Here is a 26,869-nt window from a genome sequence, read left to right as displayed (position 1 = left end):
GGCAGTCATGAATGCTCACACAAGGTCAAAGGGAAGGGAAATAGACTCCATCTCTTGATGAGGGATGGCAAGGTTCTGAAGAACACGGGGGACTGAGAGATATTGTTGTGGTCATTTTGGGAAAACACAACCTTTTACTTACCTGATATGGTTTTTGTGAGTCAATTGATAGTTAAAAGGTTTAGCACATATGAGGCAGTGAGTACGTGTGCTGTTGTTATTACGGAGCATGTAAAATGTGCTCGGGGATTGTATAAATACTTTGGTTAGCAGAGAGAGAGAATTCTGGAGTGACAGTCCAACCCCCAATATCAACATAAGGAAACTGAAGGCCAGAGGTTAACTTGCTCAGCCATCCAGTGAAAGAACTGGGGTCATGAGACCAAAGTTGTCAGTGCTTATTACTTAAGGTCAGACGATGGAAACTTACAGAGCTGGCAATCATGGAAATAGACCTCTAAATAATTAAGACAAGTAATAAATGCTCTGTCTCCAGAGATCCTTGGAATCAAAGATAGACCTGATTATAAAAGGAATAGGCCTTTTCTCTAACTTGTAGTAAATTTGTGTTGAGTTGCAAAGTTGTTTTTTTGGCCTTTATTTTGTGGTTGATAGGATCAGATGAAATTCTGCCAAAATTGCTACCACCACATATTTTTGCCACATAATGCATATAAAGTGGTATTTTTGCTAAAAATCAGAATTTTAAAAAATAAATAAATTTATTTATTTATTTATTTAATTGACTGTGTTGGGTCTTTTTTGCTGTGCGCGGGCTTTCTTTTTAGTTGCGGTGAGTAGGGGCTACTCTTCATTGTGGTGCGTGGGCTCCTCATTGCTGTGGCTTCTCTTGTTGCGGAGCACAGGCTCTAGGCGCGTGGGCTTCAGTAGTTGCAGCACATGAGCTCAATAGTTGTGGCTCACGGGCTCTAAAGCACAGGCTCAATAGTTGTGGCACATGGGCTTAGTTGCTTCATGGCATGTGGGATCTTCCTGGAGCAGGGACTGAACCCTGTGTCCCCTGCATTGGCAGGAGGATTCTTAAACACTGCGCCACCTAGGCACCTAGGAAGCCCAAAATCAGAATATTTTTGACTATCCCAAATGTGTGAAGGCGTGCCAGTTTTACATACAAGTATAATCGTACCAGGGGCTTGTACCTGATAAGTGGATGGACGGGAAGTACACATGGCACAATGCAGGGCTTCAGGGGGCAGGAGAGGGCTGGGATGTGGTGGGGGTGCCTTTCTCCTCTGCTTTGCCCTTGTTCATTTCAGAAACCTTCACCTTCCACCCCAGGGCCCAGCAAGCCCCACCCGAGTCCACTCCCACAGGCTGAGGTTCTGACATGGGACTACGGCAGTCTTGCTCTCTTGGATCTGTTCTTTGCAAATAAGCTTTCTCTTCTTAATGACGGCTCTGTGGTCATCCTCATGTTGGCATAGCTTGACCAGGGCTCTCCCTAGAAAAAGCGCATCGCCACTGGCCTTGGCCCAGCTGATGCTGACTGAGTTGATCTCCTGGAAACTTGGGGCAGAAAGAGGTCTACAGGAACTCTCAGCTGCCTCTATCTGCTGGCTCCCAAAGGCAGATATAACATTTTCCTAATGTCAAATTTCAGTGGTTACAGTTATTACAGCTTTAGGCTAGTATGGGTAAAGAGTGACTATACTTGCTGGGCATTGGCTATCATGGTAGATAGTTAATATAAACGTGTTCTCCTAGAAAATTATGTGTATAGTTTATTATAAAGCTTTATCTTTTTGCTCAGAAATATGTTTATTGAGAGAAAGTGTTTTCTTGCTTTTAGTTTATCTGGATTTTCTAAATCTGTCTGTTAGACCCTCTACGGACCTCAGAGGGGCCTGGAGCTGCCAAGTTTATTGGTGGTGGGTGTGTGGAATGTAGCCCATGGTCATGGTGCTGGCGTGGGGAAGGCCACTGGGTTCATGTCGTCTTCCAATTCAGCCTGGCTTCCTGGAGCTGACCTGTGCAGAACTCGCCAGGAAAGATGGCCTGGGCTGACGGATAGTGTCTGTCGCGGCTCAGGCAGAGGGGCTGGCAGAGGGGCGGGCTGTGCTGACATGCTGTGTATTTGCTGTCCCTGCTGTGAATTTCACCCAACCTTCCTACCATAGTTAATTCCACATGTCAGTTTGGCCAGGTGACGGTCCCCAGGTTTTTGTCAAACATGAATGGGCCTCATCCAGTCCCTGGAAGGCCTTAAGATAAAAGACTGAGGTTCCCAGAGGAAGAGGAAATTCCTCCTCCAGAGACATGGCTGCAACATCAACTTCCCTGCTGGCCTGCCCTGAAGATTTTAGACTTGTCAGCCCCCACAATCACGTGAGGAAATTCCTTTAAATCTCTAATAGCAACTCCTGCTTCATCTGGGTAAGAATCCTGATTTTGTCCTGGTATCTATGTGGTTCACCCACATGGTTCAGGCAAAACTGACTAGTCTAGGCTATAATGATGGTTTTGCCAGTGATTGGTTCAGGGTAGCTATACAACCAGATATATAAAAAAGAAATCTTGCTGGTTGAGATATGTGTGGAGGGGGTGAAAAGGTAGGAAGGCATCTAGTAAAAAGTTGCTAGCTCCTAGAAATAGTCACAAGGAAGGAGTCCACTTTCTACCTCTGAATGTTGCTTTATGAGGATGTGATGCCTGGATCTATTGCAGCCATCCTGTGGACATGAGGGAGAGGCTAGCCATCATTTTTATTATTATTATTAGCTTATTTTTGCCCGGGAGAGATGCATCCTGTCATGTTTTTATTCTGGATGAAGATAGGGCTGAAGGAGGATGAATGCATATTGCTATTGTTTTTGCATATTCTGCTTGTGCTGAACCCTTCTTCTTACTTCTGCTCCACAGTACTGTGGATTCTGATGCCAGAGTCTCTCTGCTCTCTTGGGCTGACTGAGAACCACTTTCTTGTCAGTCCTCTCATGGTATATTCTGGGCTGTGGCTTTTTCTGTTTCCTGTGGCTACTCAATCCCATGTGCTTATCTTTGTCCAGAAACTTGTAAAGATCTGTCTTCATTGGTGCTCGCTGTTCCATTTTCTCTTCCTTTTGTGGTTGTGGGTTTATTCCTTTTTGTGCTTTTGTACGTGGGAAGGTACACAGGCTAATGCTTGTGCTGAGTGGATCAGTATGAATACGTCTTTTGTAAATTGCTCATTATAATTAACTCCTATTTATATTGGGGTTGTCATCGATTTTCAAGACCTATCTACATATTAAGATATCAACCGCTTTTCACATATATAGCCAACATTTTTCCTAGTTTATTGCTTTTGAAAATTGTGTTTTTCCTGACATAGATTTTATTGTAGTGTAGTAAAATTTATCCATCTTCTTTGTGGTTTCTTTCTTTGTTTTTATTCTTAGAAGGACTTTTTCTCCCCCAAATCAGATGTATATTCTTTATACATTTAAAAAAATTATTTATTTATTTATTTTTTGGGTCTTTGTTGCTGCGTGTGGGCTTTCTTTAATTGTGGCGAATGGGGGCTACTCTTTGTCATGGTGTGCGGGCTTCTCTTGTTGCAGAGCATGGGCTCTAGGCACATGGGCTTCAGTAGTTGTGGCGCATGGGCTCAGTAGTTGTGGTGCACGAGCTTCGTTGCTCGCCACATGTGGGATCTGCCTGGACCAGGGATTGAACCTGTGTCCTCTGCATTGGCAGGCAGATTCTTAACCACTGCGCCACCAGGGAAGTCCCTTCCATACATTTTTGTTCCTCCCTTCTTCTCTTTCTTCCTTTCTTCTTTCTTTTTGACCTCAAATGGGTTAAATTTAACTGATAGCATTTTCAATTCACGGCACACCATCATCATTGGTCCATGCAAAGCCCTTGTTTTTTATTTTCTTTTTTTTTTCCTTTTATCTTCCATCCTTAGTGCCATTTCACTCTCCAACCACATACATCTACTCTAATACATCCAGTGTATGTTCTTCATTTTAAAAATCATTCACCATTTTTTCTCCATCTGGAGTTAGAGATTTAGAAATTAAAAAAAAAAAAACATATCCAGTTTTCTCAGTACCTTTCTCTGCTCATTCGAACTGCCTTTACCAAATGTCAGGTACCAGGCTTTCTAACCTGTTCCATTTATCCATCTGTCTAGTTTGGTGCTAGGATCACACTGCCTTAATGATTATATAATTTAAAAATATTTGAGCATGCAGGAATGAAAATCACATGTAATGTTCTTCCTCTGTCATTTAATGCTTTTCTCTTTTTTAATATGATAGACAAGGGGACCATTCTTTAATAACTAGCACATTCTATGTATGTCAGTGTAGCAAACTGCTAGTCACTGTCACCTAAGCTAATCACGTGTTATGACTTGCAGATGGTGAAAAATATTATGGTGGATGTGACTCAAGGAGCAGAAACATATTTAAAAGTAGTACTGGGCTCCCTTGGTGGCGCAGTGGTTAAGAATTTGCCTGACAATGCTGGGGATATGGGTTCAAGCCCTGGTCTGGGAAGATCCCACATGCTGCAGAGCAACTAAGCCTGTGCGCTGCAACGACTGAGCCTGCACTCTAGAGCCACAACTACTGAGCCCAGGTGCCACAACTACTGTGCCTGGAGCCTGTGCTCTAGAAGAGAAGCCACAGCAATGAGAAGCCCGCACACCACAACTAAAGAAAGCCCGTGTGCGACAAGGAAGACCCAATGCAGCAAAAAAATAAAATAAATAAACAAATAAATTTATTTTACAAAAATAAAGAAAAGTAGTGCCTGTGACTGATTCGAAAGGAGATAGATGCTCACATGCTTTAGTGAACTCTGGTTTTGAGTTACTGAAGATGTTGACTGTGATTAACATTCTCGTAACCTAAAATCACGCTCTGTGACCGTCTAAGAAACCAATTTCACAGGTCATTTTGTGCCTTGATGGAGAAGGATGCAAGAACGAAATCAGGTTCTGACCTTCTTTTTATCCATGTTGAGCAGACTTTTCTAACTGGGATTGATATTTATCGACAGCTTTCGTCTTTCCTGCGTGTTCATCACGGGGATGTGGTTTGAGTGTGGTTCTTGCTCCACGGAGCGGGTGGAGATATCGTGGTGAGAATCAGATTTTCTGCTTTTGGACACAAAGTAGTGCCTCGTTGCATGAAGCAGCACTGGCCAGTGGTTCTCTGTGCCCGATGTGGAGGAAGAAAGAAAGGGAGAAAGAACGTAGCAAAGACTTTTTTGTGCCTCCTAGGGCAAAACAAAAAGGGAAAAGTTGGCAACTGACAAGTGCCTGAAGAGTCAAATGTATTAATTCAGAAAAACTAAAACTCTAGCATTTTGTTCTGGCAAAACAGCAAAAACCAAAAAAACAAAACAAAAAAACCAACCAACCCAAATGCGTTGCTGTAAGACGTGAGCATTTTAATTCCTACCAATAATTGGTAATATAGTAATTGAGGGGGGCTTGGTTTGGAGGAGGGCTTAGGACACTTTAGGTAATTTAGGTAATTATTTAGTTCAGGAAACTTTCTCACTAATAGGTGCTTATAATCCTTCTGGATACTGTGTATGTGCTAATTGATCTGCTAAAAGTCACATGGTTTAAAAGCTATGAAAAGAGTAGCTTATCACAATAATGGCATAGCACATTTTAGAACACTGAATATTAGAGGATTTTTAGAAAAGGAAGCTTGAACCCAGACAGGTCAAGTGAATTGTCAAGTTACTTAGTAGCTTAGAGGTGAAGCTGGCTGCAAAGCAGGCCTTTGTCAAAGCCCAGTGTGGGTTCTGCCATGCAGGAAACGTGGACTGCTTTCCCTAAGAATCAGCCGGCAAAGGCTGTCTGGAGCACTGGGTGGCGACTGAGGATGTAGCCAAGCTCACTTTTAACAAGTGATAGGAGAGTTAGCAGCACCGGCCTTAGAGCGAGAAGAGGTGAGACACGCGGCCTACAACTGCTGTCACCGTATTTCACTTCTCTTGTACTTTGAGAGACCAGTTTGTAGATGTTCTTAGCTTAACTGCAGAGGATTCCACTTAGGCCACATTGGATGTGCGGGTGAAGCTCCCTGGTATCTGATTTAAGGATGGGGCTTGAAGACGGAACAAGTGCTCAGACAGAACGCTTAGCATCCCATCTTGGAAAGTTCTCATCTCTACTTGATCTGAAAACTGGGCGTGGTCCCAGAGTGTCCTGTTTTCATGCTGCTCTAAGGAGTTAAAGTTCATACTCTAATTACAAAGAGGAGACAGAGCACAGGAAGTGAAGTGCTTTGTCATGGCTGCCGTTTCTTCTTGTCCCTTACTCATCATTTCCTACTGCCCTTGGGGCGTCGGCAGGTACGTGCCCCGCAGACATCGCCACTCTCTGGTCACGAGCCGAGCATGGGATGGAGCCAGTAGCTGATAGACCGTTTTACCTGCTTTTCTTAGGCACCAGTTAAAGTCTTGGGTGACATCTCCCCTTGACAAGCAGAACACACAAGTCGAAACATTTCAGTGCAGTGTTTTGCTGGGCTCACCTTTCTTTCTCTCTCTTTTTATTTTGGCTGTGTTGGGGCTTCATTGCTTGCACGTGCTTTCTCTAGTTGTGATGAGCAGGGGCTACTCTTCGTTGTGGTGCGAGGGCTTATCAGTGCAATGGCTGCTCTTGTTGAGGAGCGTGGGCTCTAGGCATGTGAGCTTCAGTAGTTGTGGCTCACGGGCTTAGTTGCTCCACGGCATGTGGGATCTTCCCGGACCAGGGATCGAACCTGTGTCCCCTGCCTTGGCAGGCAGATTCTTAACCAGTGCACCACCAGGGAAGTCCTCATCTTTCTCTTTTAATGGGCTCTTGTACTGATCCATATTTCCTCAGTGTTTTCATGCTCTACAGCCACTTTGGTTGGCAGACTGGAGCACACACAGGAGAGACACCAGCTGTATACAGCAGGAAGTGAAATAATGAGTTGAGCATTATTCAACGAATGGGCTGAAAAGGTGGAAATTAATTCATATCATCGAGGACAATGTTACTTATACATTTTGTTGTCTTTAGACATAATGGAATAAAAGTTAACGGTTTTTACTCCCAACTCTTTAATGTCTGATCATAAAGACCAGTGATATGGCAGTTTCCCTTATGTATTGTCACTGAGAATGCATTATTGCACCAGTTTATTTCTGTGTTGCATGATATAAAGGTTATGCATAAAGGATGACACTAATGTCCTATATATTACTTGTAAGGCAGGTGCTACAAATGTTTTCAAATGTTGTGATGAAATTTTTGTTAAGCTACTCACCTTCAACCACCTTTTCCCCTGTGACCACTGAGGATACACTGAAGCAAGCTTACATGATGAGAGATGCGATTCCTATTTCTGGAAAGGACTGGGGCCTCCTGGCTCCTCCCAGATTGTATGACCTTGACCTTTTTAGCTCTATGCAAAACAGTTGAGTTCATTGGATTAGAGATAATGAAGTGGAAGTTAGGTATACATTTTTCATTTGCTTTTCCAGAGTTAATTTTCTTTGGGGCGAATGAAAAATTCATTTAGTAAAATAAATACAAAATTGTCATATATCTGCAGTCCACCAATGGCTCTAAATTGTGTTAACGCTACCTCAAGTCACAAGCAGTGAATTACTCCTTTACTTTGCAGAATTCTAGCCTGTGAAGGCACATGAAGTTTGTAATAAGAGTAGGCACTAATAGGGTATACTTTTCATCTTTTTATTATCTTGTTAGGATTAGTTTATCCATCCCCCTGGGTTAACATGGTTTTATATAACATCATTTCCATGTGCATTTTAAATTCAAATATGAGTTGGGTTTTTTCCCACTATCCTTTTTTTCATCTTGCTCTAGATTTTCTGCACACAGTTAGAGAATATATTCCAAATACAGGTGTAATATCTGCCTATGATATATATTCAAATGTGTATCATCTTTTCTGTTCATTTGATAGAATTACAACCTCCATCCCTTTCGTAGTTTCCTAAAAAGGCCTAATTGTTATACTATTGGATTTTTAAAATAAACTGCCCAGTACATTATGTGATTCACTAAGTATACCAGATGGATCCAAAAGACATTGAGTCATATTGTTCAGCCTTCTGAACACACATATTGATAACATTATCTGCCAGCATCTTTTTTTTATCGCTTGCAAATACTCTACCTGTTAATGCTTCAGAGATTTGGAAGTGTGTTTTCTAATTTTTTTACTTCCTAGAATCCATTTTAATTCATATCTATTAACTCCAATAAAATATTGAAATAAATAGCTTGAAGGCTGCCAAGAAGACAACATGACTTTAACATACAAAGAATTTAAAGCATGTATATGAGAAGGAATTTTTCTATAAGAGCTTCTCACTTGAGAGTGTTTCTGGTCACTAATACCTTTGACTTCGAAACAAAGTAGACTGTTTTCTCCTTGATTTACTCCTGTCTCTCAGTGATCCAAAAATGATTAAAGAAGCAGCTCCATTTCCTCTCATGAAAAGGTTGTTTCTTACACCATCTGTGAACCTGAGAGCTTTGACAAATTTAACTGTAATTAAAGAGGAAAACCCCGGAAGTGATACTAATCTCCATAACCCTGGTTGGAGACCAAGAGAGGCGCGTAGGTGCTGCAACAGTTAAAATTTTGAGATTAATGGGTCAAAAAATGAATGGCCGATTAGTGTTTCCCAAGGTGCCATGTGGATCTGGCAATTAGCTAATTCATTAAATGGAAAAAGCACCCCTTGCGGTCGGGGGCTTTTATCATTGGTTTGGTTGTCCCCATTAATTAAATAAACAGTGGAATGGTCATTTGTCCACTGAATTCATTCATGCTCCGTGGGTCTAGACCGAAGGTGAGCATTAAATAACATCTGCAACTGCATCAAGATTACCTGCCGTCACGACTACATATGTAAATTCCTAAGCAGCATCCCATGCCATCCTCCCTATGACGTCACTACAACGTCTCAGCTCTGATGATGCCAGGTTTCGAGAACCACCAACCCACCTGAGGGTCAGTGACCTGTCTAGGGCCTCTCACTTCCATCTGACCTTTCCCGTGAAGGATCATCCTCTTTATCACTTTTCTCTTTGTTCTCTGTTTTCTGCTGCCTGTGCCATGACTGGGTGACCCTTTTCTAAAGAGAAATCTGTACAAAATGGGAATTTTGAACTTACGGCAGAATTTGAAAGCATCCCATCAGCCTTATTTGCTATGTACCATGATGCAGTATACACATATCACATCCAACTATTGATAGCATCTGAATATTTATTATAAATTTATATCCTCATATTTCTGTAATACACCTGGGAAAGCATTTCTATTGTGATCTCTGTGCACACCCATGCAAATATATAATTTTCACTAATTAAAACAAAAATGACAGCATTTAAAGAGTGTTAATGTGGAGTCTTGTCTTAAACTGGTTATAACGTGCCTTATGTAGTTAATTTCTGTTTTCTGTAGTTTGCTTGCTAGAAACTTTTTAAGGTACTATCTACAGTTTCAATCAGATACGTGTAGTTTAATTTTATGTTGGGGTAGCTCATTTGCATCCTCAGAGATACTGTTTCTCTTTTCCTTCATCCCTCCCTCCTTTCCTCCCTTCTTTTCTCTGAAACTGACTTTCAGACCAGATGCTCAGTGCATTTGCTGTGCTCCGACTTGGAGTTCTGACAGCCAGAGCTCCCTGAGACCCAGGGTGAGACACGAAATGAGGCCCCATCACATGGGTCTAACAACTGCTCCTAAGTCTGGGTTTATTTTCCTTCAGCTTCTTTTTCCTTCTGAAATATCACTGGGAAGAAAAAAAGACATAAAACATCTGATCTTGTTCTTCATTTCCTTTTCTATTTCCAGCCACCTGTTCTCGTTTTCTAATTAACCCCAACACGGCAACGACAGCCAAGATTCTCATGGTTATAATAAAAAGGTATATTAAAAGAAAAGCCACGTCTGCTAGACTCTTGCCCAAGGGAAACTTGTCTTCATGGTTGAAGGCGTTCTGTTATCCCTTTGTCCAATTTGTGGAGGAAGCAATGGTGACTTGCCTTCTCACTCCTCTGCTTCAAAAACAAACCAAATGTTTTCGCGTGTATTGTGTGAGGGAGGCGAGGCTTGTTCTTGTGAGCTCAGAAAGGCCTGGAGATGGAGTTTGAATCCAGTGCCTCTAGGACAGGGGCTCCTCTGCCCAGGCTGACGGTCTCCGAGCAGCTGGGTGTGACCTGACCCCTTAGAGCCCCGTGTGTGGCCAGTTCAGGGAGTTGATAAATGCCTGGAGAGTCTTCATGGCAAACGCTTGGCCAATAGGAACAACATCACCCGGCTACACCTGAAGGGAATTTTCACTCTGCCTTGCTCTGCAAAGGGCAATCAGAGGGCCTGAGAAGTGACACAGAAGGAGCTATTAAGGATGGGAAAGGAGAAGAGAAGGGAGAAAAACAGGCTGCTGGGAAATGAGGGAGAGGAACGTTCTATAACCTTTCAAAAGGTTATTGGCCCGCTTATATGTGGCCTGGATGTGGCCTGGAAACTGGAGCAGCCCGCTTATATGTGGCCTGGATGTGGCCTGGAAACTGGAGCAGCCATTCTGATATTCTTACGCCATGGTGCCTTCTGCACGGAGGCCTGGGCTGGTGCCAAAAGGGTGTCTCCTCAGCTGTTTCCTCCTGTGCTGGACTCTTATTGCAGCGAAGCAGCAAAACATAGCAAAGGCAGCCAAGAGCAGGGAATTAATGGGAACAGAGAGAAGAGAAGACAGAACAGATTGGAGAATGGAACCTGGGCACCTAGTGCAACAGTCCTTCACCCAACAAATCCCAAGTGTCCGCTGTGAACCCGGGCTGTGTGATATCCCGGAGTCAGAGGGCTGAGCAGAACAGATGGGGTCGTGCCCTCTGGGGCTGATGGTCTGGTGAGGAAGGATGGACCATCAGCATAGGCCAGGCTGCCACCAGCAGACAGGTGGTAGGGTCACTCCTGATGGCTGTTCATTCATTCATTCCCTCTTGATGAGAGACTTTCAAAGAGCTGCTGTGTAAGGAAGGGTTTTCTTCTCAGGACTAAGGTCAGAAAGCTGAATGCAGCATTGCTACCAGGGTTCAGTGCCCCATGTAAAGGTTTCGAATTTTAGACAGAGATGGACTGCTTGAAATCCATGGCGACCCAAACTCTTTGGCTTTTTGTATTTTAATTTATTTAACAGTCACTTCAGTACTCCTTGCTTTAAGTTGCAGTTCTAGGCACTTCACAAATATTCATGTATTTAATCTTCGTAACAGTCTTATGAAGGAGGTGCTATTATTGTACCCACTTTATAGGTGAGGAAATTGGCTTGCCCAGGGTCTCACATTGTTCTGGGCTTAGTGTTTGTGTCATTCCCAAATGAATATGTTAAAATCCTAACCACCAAGGCAGTAGTATTAGGAGGTGGGGCTTTTGGAAGGTGATTAGATCATAAGGGTGGAACCCTCATCAATAGAGTTAGTGCCCTATCAAAGATGCCCCAGAGAGATCTCTCTACCCCTCCACCATGTGAGGACACAGCGAAAAGACATCTGTGAACCAAGACTCGGGCCCTCACCAGACATCAAATCTATGGGCACCTTGATCTTGGACTTCCAGCCTCCAGAACTGTGAGAAATGAATGTTTGATGTTTAAGTTTCTTGGTCTATGGTGTTTATGTTATAGTAGCCTGAACAGACTAAGACACACACTGAGTGCTAACGGGCTATTCATGCATTCAACACTGGGTCTTCTAGTGATGAACTGAATTCAAAGCCAAGTGAGAGAGCAGGAGGGAGGGCTTGAGGTCAGATGAAGCACAGGTGCCTGGTCAGCAGGGCCCTGAAAGCCACGGTGAGAGGTGAGCTTTCTCTCCAGCTGTGATGGGAGACCAGGGGAGGTTTTGAGCCCTGGAGTGACATATTGGGTTTCCATTTGAAAATGTTCCTCTGGCTGCTGTCAGAGGAGAAGTGGAAGGATAAAGAAGAGGTGTAATAACAAGACAATTACTTGATGTGGAGAAAAAAATAAAAAACAAAACATTGGGAAGTGAGCTCAGGCATGTGTTTATGTGGTTTCCATTCTGTGCAGAGAACAAGTTCCTCTTTGGGCTGCATTCCGAGCTGCCAACTCCTTGCCTTCTGGAGACCAGGTGGCAGCAGGGAGGCATCATGGAAAGGACTCCAGGGCAGGCAGTTCTAATCCCCGCTTGGGGATGTACAGAGTGGGACCAAGCGAGTGACCTCACACAATACCTGGGTCTCCATTTCTCTGCTTAAAAAATTGAGAGACTTGATTCTTTATCCATGTTCATCTTTTTAAGTCTTAAAATATTTTATGATACTTGAAAACTGCGAGAGAGCTTAGACATCACATCCTTCTGGAAGGTGAAAACTTGGCCTGCCTTGTGCAAACCTGGCACATTTAGACATGTAATCAGTCTTTCATGAGTGACTGTTTAGGTGCGGATAGAACTTGAGGATGGCTGGTGGCAGCTAGCTCCACCCCTCACCCCAGCTGCCGCTCATGTTCCTCCATTAGGAATTCACTGGTAACATCCATCTGCTTTTCATTGCTTCTAGCATCTCTAGGCTGGGGTGGGAGCAAGAAGGACCCTGGGGGCCATGGAACTGTTTCAAGGGACAGAGATGCCATGCCTGCAGCACACACTTCCTGTGGTTGGAGGACACGGTCTCACAGAACTCCTGCAATTTTTCAAATGTATGTGGAGGCTGTTGAGATTAATAACATTTACATTCATCTAAAAGTATGTCTGAATTCATAGCCTCTTTTGTGTCATTGGCTCATGAGTGGATGTGTGAAATATTTTGACATGGCAGAGGAATCATCTTCAAAAAGTTGGAGCTGCTCCTTCAAGGAAAGCATAAAGGATTTTACTTTATGTCAGAGCTTCGTGTTCTCTGCTTATCCTCCTGAGATTCCTCCTGTATCCTCCCAGCCTCCAGGGATGAAGAATGACTGTTGAGAGATTATTTAGGTAAAATGTTAGAATCTAATCTTGCACTGATGACTTGTCACAGCTGGGAATTTGATTCCTTCTTTAACAGAAAAATGGTGATGGGAGGATTATGCTGTTCTTTTTTAGGGAGGACAGTATGAGAGGGATCTTTTTTTTTTTTTTTTTAAAGGCTGCACCATGTGGCATGTGGGATACCAGAGATCACACTCGGGCCGCCTGCATTAGGAGTGCGGAGTCTTAGCCCCTGGACCACCAGGGAAGTCCCTGTTTTTGCTTTTTAAGGATTCCTCTAAAGGCACTCAGAGAGCTAACATCAGTTCCTTCCTTCTTCCCTCTCTTCCTCCTCCTCTTCCTCGCTCTCCCCTTTCTATTTTGAGTCGTGGGGAGAGTGTGCGGCTAGTTTTGCCTAGGAACTCGGAATCTTCTGTTAAATATTTAAGAGATCTTGTAATTCGGTCAAGTAATTTCCATCTGAATGAAGACAGGAAACCTCTGGACTGTATTTCCAGCTGCTCCAGAACTCTTGGGAGGACAAATCTATAAATGGCCTTGTAAGAGTTTCCGTTGTCAGAAAGTATCATGTATGTGCTGGTTATTCTAAGTATGTTTGATTAAATAAAACCACAGCCTTGTCTCATGAATCAAAGATTTCCTTTACCAGCACTCACACATTTACACACTGACGCATTACACACTCATACACTCAAACATTTGCGTGTGTACACACACACACACACACACACACACATGCCATCCAAGAACCAGGATGGACAGCTCTCTCTGTGGGTCTGCAGCAACCCCAGCAGTGGCCACCAGGGGGCAGAAGAGGCTACAGAACCAGGCGATGGGGGAAGCTGAGCCTCCGGGGGTGGACAGAAGGCCTGGGGCAGCGACCTGGTTCCAAGGGTGGGAGGAGAGTCTGCGATCCCCAGCGTCCCCACGTTTGTTCTGCTTTCTCTTCGGGTTTAGTACATTGCTTTTTTTTTTTTTTTTAACACCCGGGCTCACATGGTGCTTACCTTTTCTGTCCCCTTAATACCTGGTTCCCATATTGCTGGAGTGGCCATCTGGGCCGTGACCCCACCTACTGTCCCTTCCTGACGCATCCCTGGGGCGGGGGACCGCGGGAGCCCACAGTTTGGGCCAGCTGGAGTTGTTTGGGGGCTCTTGGCGGGGAGGACACCAGTGGGTGACACAGCCACTTGGAAGAAGTGAGTTGATTAGAAACGCGGAGAAGAGGGGCAGCAGCTGTCACAGGGTGGTGGGGCCCCATCTCCCCCTCCGCCCCCTATTGTTTGATGTGGAGGATGGACATCTTTTCATTCTTGTGGAAAGTGTCATGCACACCCTAGTTGGGGACAGCATCTTGGTTTCTTCTTTCCTCTTCAGTGCCATTCCTGAATCCCTCCTGCATAGAAATTCTACAGCTGCTACTAACGGCAAGAAACTAGGGACTAGAGGAAGTTGGTTTCCTTCGTCCTTGGGGTGAAAGGAGGGAAACTTGAAGAAGAATTTAGCAGGAATCCATGTGGAGGTCAAAACAGACTTTTGGGTCTCTCTGAACACATAACCCAATCTTGATGGAATTATTTGCTATTCAAGTGTTCAGAAAAATAAATACCTAAAGCACTTCCAAGATGGCATTATCACAGGCATTTTTCTTGCCTCCAGTTCCTCAAGTGAAAAGCTGTTTTTCCTTGTCTGTGTGTGTGTGTGTGTGTGTGTGTGTGTGTGTTTCCGTGATGAAAACCGCTTAGTTTAAGGTAGCCTGACCTATCAATTTTTTCCTTTATGGTTGTTACCTTTTGTGTCCTGTTTAAGAAATATTTGCTTGCTTCCAGGTCATAAAGATATTCTTTTATATTTTCTTCTAAAAGCTTGACAGTCTTTTTTTTTTTTTTTTTTTTTTTATTGGCTGTGTTGGGTCTTTGTTGCTGGGCGCGGGCTTTCTTTTTAGTTGCAGTGAATGGAGGCTACTCTTCGTTGTGGTGCGCGGGCTCCTAATTGCCGTGGCTTCTCTTGTTGCAGAGCACGGGCTCTAAGTGCATGGGCTTCAGTAGGTGCAGCACATGGGCTCAATAGTTGTGGCTCATGGGCTCTAAAGCGCAGGCTCAATAGTTGTGGCACACGGGCTTAGTTGCTCCGCGGCATGTGGGATCTTCCTGGAGCAGGGCTGAACCCGTGTGCCCTGCATTGGCTGGCGGATTCTCAACCACTGTGTCACCTAGGAAGCCCAAAGCTTGATAGTCTTTTAAAGACTATTTTGTTTTAGAGCAGTTTTAGGTTCACAGCAAAGTTAAGGGGAAGGTAGAGAGATTTCCCAAATACCACCTGCCCCACTCATGCACGGCCTCCCCCATTATCAGCATCCCCACCAGAAGGTGCGTTTGTTACAGTCAGTGACCCTACCTGGGCACGTCATTGCCAGCGTCCGTAGTTTACCTTCGGGTTCACTCTTGGTGCTGTACATTCCGTGGGTTTGGACCAGTGTATGATGACATGTATCCACCATTGTAGTATCACACAGAGTATTTCCACTGCCCTAAAAATCCTTTGTGCTCCAGATTGTTTTGCTTTTTCAAATACAGATAAGAAATCCACCTGGAACTGATGTTGTAGGCATAGTGTGTGGTAGTCAAAATTCTTTATTTTTCCAGATGAATAACTACTAGGCCCAAGCCCATTGCTTGGACATGCTGTACTTTCCCTACTCTGCTACTGTCATTTTTTTTCATAAATCAGGTGACCCCCACTGTGTAGGGCTACTCTGGACTCCTCATTCTATTTTATTGGTCAGGTTTTCTACCACTGTATCAATATCCCACTTTCTTAATTACCACAGCTTTATGACCTGTATTGAGAGCTGGTAAATCGGGTCCTCCCTGTTTGCTGTTCTTTTTTCAAAATTACCTTTGCTCTTCTTGCCAGAATACTCAAATTTGATTTCTAGATTGAAATTGTCTTTTCCTCTTCAAGTTTTATGGGCACGATTCCTTATCACTTTCCCAAAAATAACACATAGGAGGCCAGTCATATAGTCTAAGTTATGTTCTAAAGTAATGAGATAGCTCTACAAGGGCAAAGCTTTCTAGGACACGTTGAGTCCACGAGTCACGTGTCTGTCCTGCCTGCTGAGGTCAGGGAAAGAATTCCCCTTTTTTTCTCTTTCCAAATTACAAGACCTGCTCCAAAGCCTGCGTGTTCCCACCTGGGTTACGTAACCCCCCTCACACTTGCCCAGCCGCCCCGCCTGGCGCAGATTCGGTGATGCTACAGTGTTACTCTCAGGAAAAGACCCGACACCTCCCAGCCTCCCAGGACCTGCACCGTCTGGGCTGGACCACTTTCCAAGCATCTCCCGCCGTAGGCACCCAGCCTTCACGTCCCCACAGGGCTCTGCCCCACACACGCCGGGGACTTTCCACTCGGGTTTGACCTTTCTGCCTGCCCGGTTCTTCCCCTCCTGCTCCCACCACCTTCCTTGTACTGGTTGGTGCCCTGTGAATCCTTCACATCCTCTGTGGGCATCCTTCTCTGGCCCCCAGACTACATCAGCTCCCCTTGTGATATGCTTCTCATGCATGGCATGTGTCACAGTTCAAAATGATAAACCTAGTGGATGATTTGATCAATACCTGACTCTTCCACTAGATTCTGAACTCCAATAAGGCAGAATCCAAGACATCCTTTTTCGTCTCTAGTGCCTAGGCAAGTGCTCTGTAATTCTTCCATGAATGAAGGCACGTGTGAGTGAAACACTTTGGCCTCGTGGCCTCCCTTACTCTTCACAGCCACCGTGCATGTAGATGTTCGGTAAATATCTTTCTGATTCATCTTATTTTGTTCCATAGGGCATTTTAATAACGAACTCTGTAGACTTTATAAGAGTAGCGTGCCACATTCTGAAACCATAGGCCTGGCCAGAGTCAGTGTGATTCTGCAGGTCCTGTGCCTGATTTGACAAGGTGGTGGTGGAAGTAGTGGGGTACCACTCAACCATGACTCATAAGTGTTCGCCGCCCGCCATACCTGTCTTGTGTTCCGTATCTCAGGTCCACCTTTTGGAAACCCCTGGGAAGTCACGTCACTTCACCTTGCTCAGTGGCAAAGCAGGGCAGCCAGGATGGCAGTTGGCATAGATGAGTGAGAGCTAACATCTGGTGCTTTGTGGAAAATTCCTGTAGTTACAGAGCTGGAAAATAAACTATCATTCCATTAATAAAGGGACCAGAATTAGTTCTTGTTCTCTGTGCTTCGTATGCTAGTCATTGATGAATGTTAATACTATCTTTATAGTCTCAAGCAGTCAGTGGGGAAGATAAAAAATGTGCTCCCTGGTCACCATCAGCCGTGCTGCATTGGAGCATGGGGGCTGGCCGTGGTGGCAGAGCCCCAACCTGCCCCGATAGGAACGCCTGTAATCTGCATGTTTAGTGACCCAGTGGGGAGAGGCGACCGCTAGAGATGCTGCTTTAGATATGGCCTCTGCCATCCTCTCTGTGAGATCAAGGGAAAACCACTCATCGAATTCTGCCTCAAAAATGGGAACACGGACCGTTTCTCAAATCCCCCAAACTGGAATATAATAGGGTTAATGTCATAGAGGTAAATGACCCTTAGGTTCTTGGGGAAAAAACAGTGTACATTTTTATCAGGAGGATCTTCCTGTGGTCCTTAGAAGCACAGTTTTAATGACTATAAATAAGGAATTAAGACCAGTTATTAACCACATTGCAACTGAGGTCCTCAGACACCTTTGGGGGCGGAGGCAGATGAAACAGCAGGACCTGCGCAGGGCGGGGAGAGAGGGGTGGCAAGCCAGAGGGCTCAGGGCCCCATGGGGTGGGAGGGGTCGCTCAGGAAAGTGTGACCACAGGGATATCTGCGTGTGTGAGTGCGGGAGTGCGTTACGATTCGGGATGGAAGGATGCTAAGGACAAATTTAGTTATATCACATTCTCTTTTTTTAAAATAAATTTATTTGTTTATTTTTGACTGTGTTGGGTCTTCGTTGCTGCACGTGGGTTTTCTCTAGTTGCAGAGAGCAGGGGCTACTCTTTGTTGCTGTGCGCGGGCTTCTCATTGTGGTAGCTTCTTTTGTTGTGGAGCACGGGCTCTAGAACAAAGGCTCAGTAGTTGTGGTGCATGGGCTTAGTTGCTCCATGGCATGTGGGATCTTCCCAGATCAGGGATCGAACTCGTGTCCTCTGCATTGGCAGGTGGATTCTTAACTACTGCGCCACGAGGGAAGTCCCATCACATTCTTGATTTCAGAGTATTTGTATTGGGCATTTTGAGTTTAAAATTAATTAAATCGATGCACCATCTCTTGTGAAGTACCAAAGTGATTTGGTAAATGCTCATTAGGCTAGAGGATGTTTTCATCATTTAACACTAGGCAGTTGGCCACCTACAACATGAAGGTGATTCATTAATTTCAAGTAAATTTAATGCATGTAAGTAAATGGCAAGACTCTGTGGCTGGCTCTGCCTTCTGCCCGGTTGTGATGCACTTCTTCACACTTACACTCAGGGTCTCCACGGGATGTTCTTAAAGACCACATCGTTTTAGGTGAATGCCAGAGGAGCACCGGTGGGTTGTTACATGGGATGAATGCCTTCTTCCCTCACCCCGACCTCATGCTCTGCCCCGCAGGGGGTCTGGGTGGTTCCTTCCTCCTAAGCAGCTGTGTTTTCAGCTCTTGATCCAACCTGATTGGGTCAGAATGAACCCCGGGCGTTCAGTCTATGGCCTGCCTGGCTGAAAGTCCTGCACCTCAGGGATGATGGTGGCTGAGGCTTTCAGGTTCTCCCTCGGGAATTTCAACTGAAAAAATGGCCAGAATCAGGCAGTTGCAAGCAGAACCTTAGCTGAAATGCCGTCAAAGAGAAGGCAGTGTGTAAATCACGGAGCACTACAAGTCATGAGTAAGTAAATGCCGTGAAGTCAGGGAGACGCAGGAACAAAGAGAGAGTTGTTAATTGGTGGGAGCTGATGGAGATTTGAAGCTCTGATAGCAGAGAATAATCTAGATAATCCAGTCGCGGGAGCTGTGTTGGGTTATTACAGTTTCTGAATTGAAATGTGAGACTCAGCTAACCATTTCCATGATGTCTGGCTGTGTGACACACGTATCCCCATAGTAACACTCCCTACTCCCCCCCCCAACCCCCCAAAAAAACTTATGGAAGCAGAAGAGAGTATCTTTCTTTACATACCAAAGAGCTTAACATACAACATGTATCTGAGGTTTATGTAACTTTTTTCTTTCAGTTTTATTGAGATATAATTGACATCATCACCATAAAAATTGAAGGTGTACAGCATAATGACTTAGTATATTGTGAAATGATTCCTACAATAAGTTGAGTTAACATCAATCATCTCACATAGATACAAAGAAAAGAAAAGAAAAAGAAAAAAAATTTCTTGTGATGAGAATTTTATGATCTATTCTCTTAGCAACTCTCAAATGTACCATAGAGCAGTGTTAACTATAGTCATTATGTTATACATTGTCTCCAGTTCTTATTTGTCTTATAACTGAAAGTTTGTACCTTTTGGTGACCTTCACCCAGTTCCCTCACCTCCATCCCCCACCTCTGGTAATCACAAGTCTGATCTCTTTTTCTATGAGTTTGAATTTTTTGTTTTTGTTTTTTGATTTCTTTCAGATTCCACATATAAGCGAGGTCATATGGTATTTTTCTTTCTCTGCCTGACTTATTTCACTTAGCATAATGTCCTCAAGGTCTATCCATGTTGTCACAATGGCAGGATGTCCTTCCTTTCTAATGGCTGAATAATATTCCATTATATGTGTGTATCTCATGACTTCCTTATCCATTCTTCTGTTGCTGGACACTTAGGTTGTTCCCATGTCTTGGCTGTCATGAATAATGCTACAATGAACATGAGAGTGCAGATATCTCTTCAAGATACTGATTTCATTTCCTTTGGATATGTACCCAGAAACAGAATTGCTGGATCATATGGTAGTCCCATTTATAATTTTTGGAGGAACCTCCATACTGTTTTCCATAGTGGCTGCACCAATTTATAATCGCACCAGTAGTGTATCAGGGACCCCTTTGCTCCACATCCTCACCAGCATCTGTCTCTTTTCTTTTTGATGGTAGAATTCTCACAAGGCATGAGATATCTCATTTTGATTTGCGTTTCCCTAATGACTACGATGTTGAGCATCTTTTCATGTAGCTGTAGGCCATTTGAATACCTTCTTTGGAAAAAATGTCTGTTCAGTTCTTTTGCCCTTATTTCAATTAGATTATTTGTTTTTCTGTTACTGAGTTGTGTAAGTTCTTTATGTATTTGGGACATTAACTCTTTTCAGATATATGATCTGCAAATATTTTCACCCATTCTGTAGGTTTCCTTTTCATTTCATTGATCATTCCTTTTATTGTGCAGAAGCTTTTTAGTCTGATGTGGTTCCATTTATTTTTAATTTTGTTGCTTATGCTTTAGGTGTCATAGCCAAAAACTCATTGCCAAGACCCTTGTCAAGGAGGTTTTTTTCCTGTGTTTTCTTTTAGGAATTGCATGGTTTCGGGTCTCATATCTAAGTCTTTAATCCATTTTGAGTTAATTTTTGTTAGTGGTATGAGATAGGCATCTGGTTTCATTCTTTTACATGTGAATATCCAATTTTCCCTGCACCATTTCTTAACGAGAGTAACTGCTCCCCATTGAGTATTCTTGGCTCCCTTGTCAAATATTAATTGACCATATATGCATGGGTTTATTTCTGGGCTCTGTATTCTGTTCCATTGATCTGTATGTCTGTTTTTACGCCAGTGCCATATGGTTTTTGATTACTGTAGTGTTTATAAAATAGCTTGAAATGGAAAGTGTGATGCCTCCCGCTTCATTCTTTCTCAGGACTGCGTTGGCTATTCAGAGTCTTTCGTGATGCCATATGTATAACTTTTTGTTTTGCTTTTATTCTCTAAATGCTCTGAGTGGCTTTAACCCTCATCTTCATCCGTCTCTTTCTCTGTTCCAGCTTATTGCAACTCTTTTTGTTACACATCCCCTGCTGTAGATAGATATTCCTGACCCAGAGCAAAGTGGTGAGGAGGGCAGTTAAGGTTAAATCAGCCTCGCAAGTCACCAAAGGGATCCTGGAGACACAGCATTGCGCAGACTGCCTTTGCTTTTTAGTCAGTTTATCTTTGTAGTGGATGGATGAAGTGAAGACGATTTAGCTCAGATATTAGGTCACAGCTAAATTTAGAGTAGATTTTCTTTTCTCTCTTTCTCTCTCAAGAAATCAGCTTACTCTTTTTTTTTTAAGTTTATAAAATTTTAATCTCTTTAAATTTAACAAGTTATTAGGTACGTTGATGACACTTTGAATGAACAACCACACTTTTATAACCAATGAATTTGGAAGATAACTTGTTATGAATATAGCCATATTCAGAAGGAAAATAACATCCAACCTACAGATAACTGAAATTAAAGTTTTACATTTGTATCAGAGAACCAGATGTATTTTTTTCAGAACTAATGTTAGGTCAACATATTGGCTTAAATAAAAATTTCCCAGTTGTACCTAGTCATATTTTCCTAGTATGTGCATTTTTCGTGCATTTTATTCTACCAAAAGACTCATAGCATGATTCCTTAATAAACTTCAAGGTAACAAAATGATGGTGGGACCCACGAAAAGCTGACAATGTTGACCTCTGGTTACAGATGTTATGCTACGTAGTGCTGAAAGCATCCTACTTTTTTCAAACTGTAATTTTCTGTGGAAGGTGGATGTCAGCTTGCTCTTATCCTTAGATTCTTCCTTCCTCCACCCAGACTGAAAAGTAGCTTCACACTAAGGACTTTTTAGAGTTAACACAGGTCTGGTGTGGCTAAGATACTCTTTCCAGGAGCAAACATGGACCCTTTGAACTTTTTTTGTTTGTTCACACACTTATGCTATTTGGTGGTTGTAGCCAGAGCTCCTGGAGGATCAGTTGTGACCTGCTGCAAGTGTATGTCTTTTCTCTTTTCAATTTAGCCTTGCCCTTGTGTGGAAGTAATTGCTTCTTTGTTTTAGTGACAGAACCTCCCTGAGTTGTAGCCGGGCATATGCCTACCGGGTGAGCGACTATATTTCGTAGTCTCCTGTGTGGTAGGTGTGCCCATGTGACTCTGTCCCCCCCATAAAATGTGAGCAGAGGGATGTTTTCCGGGTCTATGGCAATTCCACAGAAGGAAATGACCTGCCCTCCCTTTTCTCTTTGGAGTCCTTCCAGCCCCAGGTAGGATATTGGTTAACAAGCTCCACTCATGCAGTTGAGGGAAATGGCAGAGCAAAGAGATGGAAGGGAGTAGACTCTTGAGAGAACCTGGTGGAGCAGGACCACCTACTCACTAGAGAACCTCTGGGCTGTTACAGAGAGAGCAGGCAGCATCTTTTCCCATGTCAGCTCTTCTATGTTTGAATTTCTCTGTTACAACCACCCAGTCTGTACCCCAATCGGTACACGGTGGTGAACACCAAGTGCTCAGGAAGCTCACTGAGTCCTGAATATGTGTTAGGTTACTTGATTTTCTAGCAACTATCCCAAATAGGTACTTCTTGCCCACTTTACAGATGGGCAAACAGGCCTAGAGAGGTGAGGTGACTTGCCCGAGATCACATGGCTGTAAGTGGTAGAAAGAACTTGGACCCGGCTCTGAAGTGCTTAAAAACACATGTTCTTAACTGCTGTGCCATAGTGTCTCTTGATATTACTGTTCACTCTTTTTCTACAGAGAATACTCAAAGTATTCTTGTCTGCCACTTTAAAGTTTGTCTGTTACACATCGCAGCTCTGGGCTCGACTTCCTCTCTGCTTGGTTTGGTGTAGATTGCTCATTTTATTCTGCTTTTTTGGGGGGTGGGGGTGATTATTATCCTTCAGTTTGGAATAAATTCATCGTGCCTTATTCATTAGATTGTAAATCCCTCAGGGGATCATGCTAGTGACACACGCTGAATAAATGACAGTGACACCGTCTAGAGAGAAAAGATATGTCTGGTCTTCCAGGATGATGCAATATGCTTTTGTGTGATGTTTTTCTCACGGGTGTATAAATTCTGTTGTTAATCAATCAGTCCTGGTGAAAACCAGTCCCCATTTTGAATGTATTTTTATGGTAGAATATTTGAATAGAGGAAACATCAGAAGACACGATTTTGCGTAAGGAATGATGCCCATTCTACCTATTGTTCTGAATATAAGCAGGTGGAATTTTAAATTTCTACGATGGCACTTCAGCCAAACTTAGATTCGCCATCGTTCTGCCATGTATGAGTTTGTACGAAGTTTGCTGCATAAAGTTCAAAGTAATCGTGCTTCAAATAAGATATATTATTTTGTTTCTAACATGAAAAAGATCTGGAGGTGGGCAGCCAAGGTCTGGTATGGTGGCTTCTTGGTCACTGGATGCTCAAGCTCCTTCTAACTTTTCCTCCCAAATCCCTGAAAATAGTTTCCATTCTAAAGGGTCCCTCCTGGTTACCAACAGCCCCGATAGAGACAACCATGGTGTCAGAGTTGCAGGCAGTAGGATGGGGAGGGGGCAAAGGACCTTTATCTGCCTTTTCCCTCCTAAAGACCTCTTCCAGAATTTTCACTACATAAACCTCCACCTCACTTGTCAGAACCTAGCTGGACCTAGTTACAGAGCTGCCCAAATAAAATCAAGGTTTTGTCTTGTTTTTAACTAAGGAAGAAGGAGAAGATCAATATTGGGTAGACTGCCTGCCTTCTGATTAGAAAATTCCCAGTGTTCTAGATCAGGGGTGGCAAACTGTGGTTCATGGGCCAAACCTGGTCTTCAGCCTGGGTTTTTTTTTTTTTTTTAATTTGTTGGCTTTTTAATAAAGAGTTATTGGAACAAAGCCGTGGCATTCACTTATGCATTACCTACAGCTCATTTCAGGCTGCCACAGCAGAGTTGAGTAGCTGTTACAGAGATTGTGTAGCCCGCAGACCTAAAGTATTTCCTGGTCTTCATTAGAAAACTGTGTGCCAACCCCTGTTCTTCTAGATCATAGGAAGTGGATTCTGGGGAATGAATGGTAATCTTGCTATGGCAGATTAAACAAAAAGAAGTGTATTTATCTCATATAAAAAGAAGTCCAGAAGTATAGGGCTGGTACAGATGCTGAATGATGCTTTCCAAATAGCACCCCCCCCCTCCTTTTTTTCTCGGCCATGCCCAGAACGTTGGCTTTCATCACATGCTTATTGTAGGATGGCTACAGCACCTGAAGGCATAACCTCTGCATCCTGCATAGGAAGAAAGGGAAGATACCAAAGGGGGCATGAGTCCATCCCTTTCCAAAAACTTTCCCAGGGCCCTCATTGGCCAGTACTGTGTCTCATGACCACCCCTCACAGCAGAGGATGCTGGGATGGTGAGAACAGAAATTGGGCGGGTCAGTGGGGCAGATACATGGAGATTCTATTGGAAGACAAATCAGGGAGACAACAGTGGTGTGTGCTGTGTAGGACTCCCCGCAACTAGCAACTAATGTGGGTGGCTCTAGAGATCTTACATTTGTTAGAGTCTCTCCTTTCCTACCCGTCCTTGCCAGTCACGGTTCCTGAAACTAACCTTCTTCTTCTCACCTCCCTTTTGTGTTCTTGGCTAGGTGAGAAGCCTGGAAGCGAGCCTGAAGAGGCGAAGCTGCAGATGGCCAGCAAACAGATTGTGCAGAATGCCATCCTGCGGGCTGTGCAACAGGTCTCCCGGGAGAGTCGGCGCAGGGATACCGGGGCTGGCGACGCCCCCCGGGGCAGCTTCCGTCCAGGCTCGGGGGAATTAACCAAGAAGCATGAAAAGAAGTAACACGGTGGATGGGGCTCTTGTCACATGCTTGGTTTCCAGCCTTTTTTAGTATAAGATGCGTCGCCAAAAGTGTTGCCAGTAAAGCAGACCCAAGCAGTAGGATGAATTCGCACTAGCCCTTGGCTGAGAAGCACTGTCCTGGAAAAGTACATTAGACGATTCTGTTAATATTAACGCAGTGCCTCTGAAGCCTAGTGGGGCCAAACACAACACTGTCATTGCAGAAGCAGTTTTGCAGCACAATTCATTTCTAAAGTTCTTTAAAAAAAAAAAAAAAGATTCTGTCTTGTTTATTTACTTTGGCCTTGTATGCATTGTCTGTGACTTTAACCAGCAGTTCTTTCTGCTGAAACACTGAGTGCCGTACTGTGATCTTTATATTTAAACAAGATGAGCTGGAAAGGTGAAGGAACGGCGTTGCAGTCCTCCTCAAATATGGAATCGAAGGCTTTAATAAAGTGGGTTCAGGCCCAAGTTCATATTAAGCAAAGCCAAATTCTAAGTCTCTCAGGATCTTACCAAGGCATGTATTTATACTATTTTTTTTTTTAAAAGAAGGAGTATAGCTTTTCAAGAACTCAATCTCAGTCCTCTCAATTGTCTGATAGTTGGTTTTTCCCCTCTGTGCAGAAATCCTTGGGAAATATTATGGATTTCTTTTCCCATCTCAAGATGAACATAAGACAGGTGAATCTAAATGCATGAGTTGCCAATGTCAGCAACCCTTTGAAGAGCAATTTGAATTGTGGGTTCCATCCTGGAGATATCATAGGGTCTGATTATGGGGTGCAGGGTCCTTGGAAGGAGCTCCAGGGCCTTATAAATTCTGTGTTGCCATCAGACTGTGCATTTGTACTAGTACCTTGCTAACAGGAAATTTTCTTTTCCTATCCACAAATTAGATTTTTTTTTTTTTTTTAGATTATGAGAATCGTACATATCAGGAATGAATGACACATAAAATGGCAAAATCATTTTCTCAGCTCTCTGAAATGTGCAAATACAGTGGGATCAACAAAGCCACCATGTTGTGAATGCGGTTATGGGAACATATGTGTGTGAATGAATAAAGCCATCTCTGTTGCAACAGAATGACTTCCGCTCCACTCCCATGTGGGTACCACACAGCTTTCTGTGTCCTCAGAGTCCCATTTCCTGGGCTTTGCAACAGTTATTAAGTTGGTGCTACTGGGAACAGAGGAAGAATTTGACCTTTGTTAGAAACTTTTGGGCTTTAGTGTATCAATGGTTACATTTGATAGTTTTTTAAAAAGCAAAGTATCAGCATATGAAGTGTGACTGATATTAAAATGTACTTCTAAAATTCCAACATTGCACTTTCCAGAATGGATACTATTGAGAAATGAATGAAAACAATCTCTTATCCGTTCTGTTAGACTGTCTCACACCATGTACAGGTGGGGTAAGTCCACAGGGAGAATGCGGGAAGGAGCAGAGGGGTTAACATTTAAATATGGGGTACTCATAATTTTCTTTGAGCAGTACTCATGGCAATCGAAGAGAGTTTAAGTTGACCTGAAGTCATATGACAGTTGTGATATGATTGTACAGCCCAGATAATAGGAATGAAGGTCTTAAGGGAAATTATTCAGGAGTACCCACAAATAAAACAATAAACCCAATGCTTGTAGTTTGCAAGTGATCTGGCACTCTGACTGCTGAGATGTCTGGATATAACCAGCCTTGGATTTTGCTGCCATATGGCAGAAACACTTAAACATGCTCTCTTTCCTCTCTCTGGTGTGTCTGTGCTACTATGTTGGGGATCTTGGAGAATATCTGATTAACCTCTGTATCTAAATGTTATTTATAAATAAAATATATCCAGCTTTGAAATACGTTGTCATTTTAAGCCAAGTTTTCTTTGCCCTACTGTTTGGCTCATTTCATATGGGACCACAAGGCGTCCCAAGGCTGTTTTCCAAACCTCTAGATCTCGTGACCCTGAAAGCACTTCTTAATGGGCCCTCAGTGTCACTGTCTGAGGACAGCTGTGGGATGCATGTTCCTGAGGCTCGAGTAGA

General features: G+C 43.4%; 1 protein-coding gene across 2 annotated transcripts in view; it reads left to right on the top strand.

The window, feature by feature from the left end:
• Nucleotides 1-26,668, top strand: part of AKAIN1 (A-kinase anchor inhibitor 1) — a 67,872-nt gene extending 41,204 nt beyond the window's left edge. Inside the window, exons 1-2 of one of the 2 annotated variants that reach the window (XM_057700541.1) lie at nucleotides 19,855-19,957; nucleotides 24,628-26,668. In XM_057700541.1, coding sequence (XP_057556524.1) covers nucleotides 19,855-19,957; nucleotides 24,628-24,824 — 300 coding nt within the window. In that variant the 3' untranslated portion in view covers nucleotides 24,825-26,668. Of the gene's footprint in view, nucleotides 1-19,854; nucleotides 19,958-24,627 lie in introns of those variants that run through there. The other variant, XR_009048162.1, reaches the window with a different exon arrangement.
• The last annotated feature ends 201 nt before the right edge of the window (nucleotides 26,669-26,869 follow it).

This window comes from Hippopotamus amphibius, chromosome 11 (assembly GCF_030028045.1).
Source record: "Hippopotamus amphibius kiboko isolate mHipAmp2 chromosome 11, mHipAmp2.hap2, whole genome shotgun sequence".
NCBI classification, from domain to species: Eukaryota; Metazoa; Chordata; class Mammalia; order Artiodactyla; family Hippopotamidae; genus Hippopotamus; species Hippopotamus amphibius.
The sequence above is the reverse complement of the archived record's forward strand: the minus strand, read 5'-3'. Positions and strand labels throughout refer to the sequence as shown.